This window comes from Rutidosis leptorrhynchoides, chromosome 3, assembly GCF_046630445.1.
Source record: "Rutidosis leptorrhynchoides isolate AG116_Rl617_1_P2 chromosome 3, CSIRO_AGI_Rlap_v1, whole genome shotgun sequence".
In the NCBI taxonomy this organism is placed as follows: domain Eukaryota; kingdom Viridiplantae; phylum Streptophyta; class Magnoliopsida; order Asterales; family Asteraceae; genus Rutidosis; species Rutidosis leptorrhynchoides.
The window spans coordinates 602204507-602214511 of NC_092335.1; the positions used below are offsets into that span (position 1 = coordinate 602204507).

The following is a 10005-nucleotide window of genomic DNA, read 5'->3' on the forward strand; positions in this document are numbered from 1 at the left end:
TTTAACCATTTTAATCTAGTTTACCCCCTTGGTCCGGTTTAGTAAACAATCAATCTAAGACAAGTTGATTGTAAATCAATATGATACATCAACAAGAGTTCTCTTTATCAACAACATATCAATTAACTAGATACAAATGATTTTAACAGCAATAAGCATGGTTCTTAATTCAAGCTTTAATCTATCACACATAATACATTCAATCAATAAGATTACATCCAATACCTTGGTTATTAATCTAGACAAACATTATAGAAACTAGCCAACAATCATGGTAACAGACAACATAACAATCAGATTAACAACTGAAATCATTGTTTTAGAACAAGGAATAACCTACAAGAACAAGGAGTTCTTGGATGATGAAGGTTTTGATCTTTGATGTCTTGATGTTGAGCCTCTTCCAAGAGCTTGGAGTTCTCCAATTTTGCTCGTAAAAATCGTCTCTGTACTCTATGGTTCGTAAGTTATGAAACAATCCCTCAAAACAGTAGTTTTAAAGTGGAGAAAGTAGGTAAAAAGCACAAAAGTCGGCTGAAACCTACTACGGGACGGCGTCCAAAAAGGCTGGACGGCGTCCCGTCCTTAAGATCTAGACGGCGTCTTCAAATGCAGGACGGCGTCCTGTTTCAAGAGGCTGGACGGCGTCCTATAACCCCGGACGGCGTCCAAATATGCCGAAATCCACTGTTTCGCTTTCTTTTCAATCCTCTTTTATTTGGACGAAGCCTAACACCTTGGAAGCTTTGTTTTACCATTTTAGAGCACTAAATAGACCTTAAGTCGTATCGGGATCAACCAATGTCATAAATCATCAAAACTCTTTGTAAATCACTCTTCCGATACAAATTTGCGCATCTTGGATTATCACTTGTAGAAACGCCTTCATTATCCTCGATTCTAGAGCATTTTACACGATATTGCGATAGATATATATGATGTTATTGAGCAATATCATGGGGTCTGAATTCAGGCCACACCTATAAAAGCTCGAGCATATCTGTTTCTGATTCATTCCATTACTCCGTATTTATTTACTTATTATTATATTATTATTATTATTATTATTATTATTATTATTATTATTATTATTATTATTATTATTATTATTATTATTATTATTATTATTAAGAATATTATTAATATTAAATCTTATTATTATTAATATTATTCTTATTATTAGTAGTACACATAAAATACTACGACGAGGTTTTGCTCGAATAAATTCAAAACAAGTTTTCGAGCGGGTTAAAGCTAAGGAAATTATGGGTTATTGCCAAGGAGGTTATGGGTAATGTTCGAGGGTATATTTGTGAATCAAACCTAGTGTTTATCATCTTCGTTACTTCTACGTACTATCCTACAATATTGAATCTCAATATTGATACGTTGAGATCTACGGTTATTTGGTAATCCGTGTTTCGGTCACATTTTGGTGAACGACTTTATATGCTGCTAAGGTGAGTTTCATTTGCTCCCTTTTAATTGCTTTTGAAATCTATATTTTTGGGCTGAGAATCCATGCACTTTATTTTAAACGCAATGGATACAAGTACATACTTAATTCTACACTGAATTTAAACCGAAAATCCTTTAGCTTTGGTAACTAGTAACTGCCAGTACATAGGATGTGAACTGGTGGGCGCGAATAATAGTATATGGATCCATAGGGCTTGACATCCCCGTCCGAGCTAGAGCGCTAGCCTTTTAACGGACGTATGTTATTTGAGTTTAGGACACGTTGGTTTGCGTGTATTAAAACGAATGGGGTATTTATCATTATAACGTTAAAGTTTAGTTACCAGGGTGCTCTGTTATGTAGAATCTATTGATAAACGTTTCTGGATGAAACAACTGAAATCTTGTGATCCACTTTTATATAATTTATTGATAAACGTTTCTGGATGAAACAACTGAAATCTTGTGATCCACTTTTATATAATCTATTGATAAACGTTTCTGGATGAAACAACTGAAATCTTGTGATCCACTTTTATATACAGATTATGCGAAACACTAAAACTATGAACTCACCAACCTTTGTGTTGACACTTGTTAGCATGTTTATTCTCAGGTTCCCTATAAGTCTTCTGCTGTTTGCTTATATGTTAGACAAGCTATGTGCATGGAGTCATACATGGCATAATTTTCAAGGAAACGTTGCATTCACCAAATCATCACCATGTATCTTATTTTGACTGCATTGTCAACGGAAGTACTATTGTAAACTATTATTTACAGTGATTGTCTATATGTAGAAATTATCAGATGTCGAAAACCTTTGATTTAAATATTCATTTATGGTGTGCCTTTTCAAAAGAATGCAATGTTTACAAAACGTATCATATAGAGGTCAAATACCTCGCAATGAAATCAATGAATGACGTATTGTCCATATGGATTTGGAGCGATCGTCACAATATGTTACACTGTACATTCTTCAACTTTGATTCAAAAATTATTAACAATACTCACAACGATATACAATCATTTTCATACAAATTCAATTACATATTCTGATATTGGCGGATCAGAATCCAAGTCATAACTCTGAACCGGTGAAATCATTCTTAGATCTCTACATCTTTCAAAGCTATACTTTGACTTCAAAACTGTGAAAGATCCTTTGGTATTGTTTTTATCAAAAATAACCTTGCAATTCCTTTTCAAAGTATCCAGTTTTACCACACTTCCAACCAGTCAACTTCAACTTTTCAGATTAAGCCTTATTGTAATCTTGATATATACGTTCTTGTTACTGGGGAACCTTTTATGTTCCACCACATTAGCAGTAAATTTACCAACAACTTCATTGATCCTTGACCTTCCGAAAAATCCTTATACTCATTGAAACCCTATCATGTACTCATCTACATCTTCTAACGACAATTGCCATACCAACTACCGGGAATTAGCAATCAGTATTTCGAATTTCGCAGCAATTCTACGCCAACAGTTATATATAAACATATAATGTCTATCTCCTAGACTTATTTACTCCAAATGTGAAGTTTCTGAAAAACATCCCAAACTATGAACTCACCAACCTTTGTGTTGACACTTGTTAGCATGTTTATTCTCAGGTTCCCTAGAAGTCTTCCGCTGTTTGCTTATATGTTAGACAAGCTATGTGCATGAAGTCTTACATGGCATATTTTTCAAGAAAACGTTGCATTCACCAAATCATCACCATGTATCTTATTTTGACTGCATTGTCAACGGAAGTGCTATTGTAAACTATTATTTAAGGTGATTGTCTATATGTAGAAATCGTCAGCTGTCGAAAACCTCTGATTTAAATATTCATTTATGGTGTGCCTTTTCAAAAGAATGCAATGTTTACATAACGTATCATATAGAGGTCAAATACCTCGCAATGAAATCGATGAATGACGTGTTCGTCCATATGGATTTGGAGCGATCGTCACAGTTGGTATCAGAGCGTTGGTCCTAGCGAACCAGGTCTTGCATAAGTGTGTCTAACTGATAGTTGTTAGGATGCATTAGTAAGTCTGGACTTCGACTGTGTCTGCGTGTCAAAAGTTTTGCTTATCATTTCTTGTCGGAAATTACATGCTTATCATTCTTAAGTCTAGACACGTTTTCCTGCATTTATTGCATAAATAGTGTATAGACAAAAATTCATATCTTAGCGTATCTGTTACTGTAAACTTTTCCTGACACCTCCCGAAAATTTCTCCGTAATTTACGGGATTTTATTATTATATATACATATGTAAATTATGTATTGAAGAGTACCAATCTAAATTCTATAATCTATTTCATATCAAAAATCATATATCTAATTATACAAGATGGATCCCGTATCTAGTTCAAATTCTTTAAATTCCGACAGCTATTCCGATATGGATATTCACCTGAACTCTGAAGAAAGTGTAACCGGAATGGATCAACCAATCAGCCATCACCTATTCTGGATGAATTGGGGATGGGTTCGTAGCCTACTTAATCATTGGAGACAAGAAGAAGGTGATCCCTTCCATCCACCACATTGCCCTCTTGGCGAAGAACCTGAAGCACTTACCGGCGAACCTGTTCGAGACACCATTTTCTCTCTCATTTCCAGAGTATCTCGTCACGATAATATACTATCTCAAATTCTGGATCTTATTCATCCGCTCGTCCGAACCGCCAATCATCCCGATGTAATAGAAGAAGTCAACGAGCTTCGCGTTCGGGTAGTGGCTTTGGAGAACATGGTGCAAAGGTTACAAGCACCAGCAGCAGCACCGGCAGCAACAGTACCACCATCAGCAACACCAACAGTACCATCACCACCACCAACAACAACCTCCGCATCCCACACCTCAACATCACAATCTGTACCTTGAACATCAACGTCATACGCACCATAGTTACCAAGAAATACCAGCAACAATAACCGATGAAGTATTAACTCATTTCCCCTGAAGAAATTTTATGTATATTTAATATATATGAATTTTGAAATCAAAATAAATCTTTTCGTACTAAGCTATTACATGTGAATCTTAACTGGTAGGTACTATTCAGTTAGTTCATATTACTAATATGCAATGATGTACATCCTTCCTTAACAACTTAACCATTGTTAACTACAATCTCTGTTTCAACCCAATGAATTCCATTTCATAATAAACCAAGTGTATTAATCAATTACATAATTGATTTTACATTTTCAATTTCGATATACTCGAAACTTTCCAGAAAACATCATCTGTGCCTTGTAGGGATCACAAAAATTTCACGAGCACCAACATCCTTCACCGAGGAATATCAATAAGAATAAATAATGAAATATTGATTTCATTAGCGAAATACTCCGCAAAGATTATGTAATCTTTAATATTTTAAAGATTAATCGTTTCTAAGTCAAGCCGAAAATCAAATGAGCTTAATATGATATTAACTCATTAAATCTGTATTACATATGAAGAAAATATACATACATATATTTTCATAAAGACGGTAATAAAAATTCTTTTGTACAAAATATTACTTGTGAAATCTTTAACGGGTAGGTAACACCCGGGAAATATTTAAGTTTGCAATTAATATGTTACACTGTACATTCTTCAACTTTGATTCAAAAATTATTAACAATACTCACAACGATATACAATCGTTTTCATACAAATTCAATTACATATTCTGATATTGACGGATCAGAATCCAAGTCATAACTCTGAACCGGTGAAATCATTCTTAGATCTTTACATCTTTCAAAGCTATACTTTGACTTCAAAACTGTGAAAGATCCTTTGGTATTGTTTTTACCAAAAATAACCTTGCAATTCCTTTTCAAAGTATCCAGTTTTACCACACTTTCAACCAGTCAACTTCAACTTTTCAGATTAAGCCTTATTGTAATCTTGATATATACGTTCTTGTTACTGGGGAACCTTTTATGTTCCACCACATTAGCAGTAAATTTACCAACAACTTCATTGATCCTTGACCTTCTGAAAAATTCTTATACTCATTGAAACCCTATCATGTACTCATCTACATCTTCTAACGATAATTGCCATACCAACTACCGGGAATTAGCAATCAGTATTTCGAATTTCGCAGCAATTCTACGCCAACAGTTATATATAAACATATAATGTCTATCTCCTAGACTTATTTACTCCGAATGTGAAGTTTCTGAAAAACATCTCAAACTATGAACTCACCAACCTTTGTGTTGACAGTTGTTAGCATGTTTATTCTCAGGTTCCCTAGAAGTCTTCCACTGTTTACTTATATGTTAGACAAGCTATGTGCATGAAGTCTTACATGACATATTTTTCAAGGAAACGTTGCATTCACCAAATCATCACCATGTATCTTATTTTGACTGCATTGTCAACGGAATTGCTATTGTAAACTATTATTTAAGGTGATTGTCTATATGTAAAAATTATAGAATGGGGAAAACATCTGATTTAAATATTTATTTATGGTATCCCTTTACGAAGATGCAATCCAAATTCGATCTAATCGCATAATGGTGTACTTACGACAATATTCGATTCGATGTCAATACACCCTTTTCAAATTATTTAATCGCAAGTAACTATCAATCTTTTCGTAAAACCTACATTTCAATCCAAATCTAAATCCAAATCTTCAACCGTTCAACCGTTTCATGATCAAATTTAGGGTTCTTTCAAATATATTCAATTGAGGTTTCAGTTAGGGTTTGAAGATGGGGAAAAAGAATAACGATGCAGAATTAATGGCGAATTGTAAGAAATACGGTGTTCCTTTTTACGGTGCTTCATTTGTTCCTCAAACTGCATTCAGATCGTGTGATACAAATGAAAAAGATAAGAATGAAATTGAAAATGAGAAGAAATTTGTGATTTTTGGTGGTGGTGGTGGTGAAGGTCGAAGTGGAATACCTAATGCTCTTGTGGTTACACAATTCGATTCTCTATCGAATTCGCTCTCTGATCAACCTGTAAGTTACTATACTTTTATTTATTTTTGTTGTTTTCAGTTTTTATCTTATCAAAAACGAGCTGCTCCCATTGGTTGTGTCTTGCTCTCCGTCCACACCTTAGCCCCGGAGGACGCCATTGGCATCGGCTAGTCCTCCTGTTAGTCCTTGTGTTAGCCCTTTTGTGAAATTTTTGAGGACGGAGCATATGTAGTTATTTATTGTACTAGTAGTATTAAAACTTGTACATTCTTTAATTAAATAATATAAGTGGGTCCCAATTTATTTGAGGGAGTATGTCATGGTTGGTAGTGTTTAGTCCTGCTGATGTGGTGCTGATGTGGCGGCTAGTCCTCGGGAGAAAGCATGTCTTGGTTGGGAGCACTCTTATAGTTCTAGCTCATTACTTGTGTCAAAGATGGTGTGCAGGTTTTGTATAGTTTTAGTATTACAATAACTGTAGAGAAAAGTAGGCATAGATGGTGATCCTGCGTAGTCAAAGAATGCAATAATTGATTGGTTTAAAATGATATGTATTAGTAAGAATTAACTTAAGAGTGAGAGCATTAAGATTGAACAAATTTAAGAGAATCTACCTTCTGGCTGTAAGAGTGATCTAGGTTGAGCAAATTTAAACTTCGAGTTTTGATTCGGTGCAGAAAGCAACCTGCTTAGTCAAAGAATGTAATGATGGATCAGTTTAAAATGATAGTTAAGAAAAGTTATGCATTTTAATTTATTAAACTTTGTAGAATTGAAGTATTAACATCAAAGATACGTACATCTTTGTAGAATTGAAAGTGAAACTACAATCAGAAAATAACTTGCTCTTATATTATGGACCTCTACTCTATTGCAATGTTTTAAGTTGATAGTGCATTTTTTTGTGACTAGTTTTTTTTCTTTTTTATTTAATATTATGAATTATGAATACCGATTACAGGTGAGCAAACTTGGAACCGATACTGACCTTCCCTATAGAATGGCTGTTCATCCAGGTGGTGAGGGTGTAATATGTTCATTGCCAAAGAGTTGCAGGTACTTAATTATCAAACTCAACAAGTACCATAATTCCTAAATGTTTTTCCAGATAAATTTATATACAAAGCAAATTAGAGGTTTATAATATATATATATATATATATATATATATATATATATATATATATATATATATATATATATATATATATATATATATATATATATGTCTGTAGATGGTTTGAATGGGAAACAACCAAGAACGAAGATAATATTACGTTGGGTCTAAAGCAGTCGGAAAAAGTCCTTTATGATCTAGAGCATATTGGACAGCAGTTGGCAATTACTTTTAGCCTTGATGGTTCTTTACTTGCCCTAGGTGGTGAGGTAGGGCCCGTCTTTCACATACCCTGTACCTCAATTCAACTTAGTTAATATGTAAAGATTTGTCTTTTTGGTGTATAATTAATTATATGGTTTTTAACTACGGGATTATTGTGCAGTACAGGATGGAAAGTTGAGGGCATTCAAGTGGCCTAGTATGGAATCGCTCGTTGACTTATCTGATGCTCATGCATCTGTAAAGAGTTTAGATTTCAGGTTTGTGATCATAATTTTTGTTTGGTCAACATCAGTCAACGTCGGTCAACGACAGTCAACAATGGTAACTTATGTTAACTGTTTTAATATGTGTTGCAGCCCTGATGGGAGATTTCTTGTTTCGGTTGGAAACGGTGGCCCTGTCAGAGTTTGGGATCTGTCATCATCAACACTAAAAGCTTCTTTAGCCAAACAAAATGTAAGAATTGATCTGGTACATTTTATTGCATGATTTTGAAATTATAGTAAATCTATTTATATGTTTTTTTCTTTCAGGATGAGGTGTTTGGATTTTGTAGATATTCGCAAAACAGTATGAATGATCCAGTTCTATATGTCACTGCAATGCGAGGTGCATTTCTTCTGCCTCTTAAACTTAATCCTATGATTTCATGCTTTTTTCAGTATCAGTTCTTTTTGTTTTATCATTTATTTAAAATTAACTAACTAAATTTAATATATATTTTTTTAAATTGGGTAGACCGAGGAGGGAGTATTGTGAAGTGGAACGCCACATCATGGAAACGAATAAGCTCAAAGTATATAGTCCGAGACCCAATTTCTGCTTTCAGTGTATCAGATGATGGCAAGTTTCTTGCAACGTAAGGGTTAATTATTAACGTTTTTATATAAATCTATTCTATGTTTAGTTACATTCTATTACCTTAGTGTAAAGACACAATCATCTCGTAAATAACCAAAAATGCCTTGTAATCCTTATAAATAAAGGGATTAGATTTGTGTTATTGAATCGTAAATCATGGGCACTATGTAATTTTCTAAACCTGGCATCTAAAGTTACCAATTTTTAATCTTTTTTCGACAGCGGTACAATTCAAGGAGACGTGTATATTTTGAATGCTAATAATATGAAGGTGCATACTGTAGTAAAGAAAGCACATATGGGCCTTGTAACAGCACTAGCATTCTCACAAGATTCAAGGTCGGTTCCCTCTCTTAAATTTCTGTTTGTGCTTCTGTTTTTTTTTCTTTTTCTTTTTTTTTGGTGAAAAAATGAACTTTATACACGGAGTAAAAGCAAGCGAACATTCATCAAATGATGAAATAAACCTGCCAAACAAACTTCTTTTTTAATTAGGTTTTGTCCTATGTTTTGTTTCTGCTTCTGATATCTTGATGAAACTTGTTTTATTGCAGAGCTCTGGCGTCTGCCTCGCTTGATGCAAGTGCAAGGGTGACAAAAACTCAAGAAATTAAGAAAAATGGTACATGTGAAATGTCATTTATACCCTTTTTTACTGTCAAATATTTAGGTTTACGTTTAAATAATCTATTTTTGAATGGGTTATTCTCATATCACTTGCATCATATTTTATTTTGTTTTTTGCAGGATTTAACATATGGATTTTACTGTTCATTTTACTTGCTGCAGCTTTATATTATGCAAAAACAGAAGGTTATCTTCTATAAAACATCCCAACTTTGACCTTAAATTACTAAACATTTGTGTGTACCCTTACAATAGAGCAAACGCTTGACCCATACCATGTGATGGAGCTTGGTTGTCCTACTGTCGGGGGCATCATGGGCTGTGCCGATTATCAGTTGCCGTGGTCCAAGCCCCTTCAATGGCTGCTTATATAATATATTGTCAGAATGAGCACATACCTTTATTATTGTAATTGCGTAGATCGTGCAAAAATATATATATTCTTAGGTGTGATTTGAACCCTTTTTCAATGGCTGCTTCAATGAAGGGTTTTCTGTTTTTATTTTATATGTATACTTTTTTGAAGTTTGATATTGTTTTCATGTTCATCTTTTGAAATTTATAAAAGCTTCTTGTTCATAAGCTTATATTACAGTACTTGTTAATTTGAAAAGTTATCATTTATAATGACAAGTATTGTTAAGTGATATTTACTTGGGTCTCTAAAATGAAGGTTATTACAATTACAATACTTGAAATTTGTAAAAGCTTCTTGTTCAAAAGCTTATATTACAATACTTGTCAATTTGAGAAGTTATCATATGTG

General features: G+C 33.7%; 1 protein-coding gene across 1 annotated transcript; it reads left to right on the forward strand.

Annotated features, from left to right (window-relative positions):
* Window positions 1–6170: 6170 nt before the first annotated feature.
* LOC139898832 (SEC12-like protein 2) lies at window positions 6171–9787 on the forward strand. The gene is made up of 10 exons (XM_071881630.1): window positions 6171–6448; window positions 7371–7465; window positions 7645–7795; window positions 7917–8008; window positions 8108–8207; window positions 8285–8360; window positions 8490–8610; window positions 8835–8951; window positions 9167–9234; window positions 9360–9787. Exons 1-10 carry the CDS (start codon window positions 6194–6196, stop codon window positions 9437–9439), a joined length of 1155 nt encoding a protein of 384 aa, XP_071737731.1. The 5' UTR covers window positions 6171–6193; the 3' UTR covers window positions 9440–9787.
* Window positions 9788–10005: the final 218 nt, after the last annotated feature.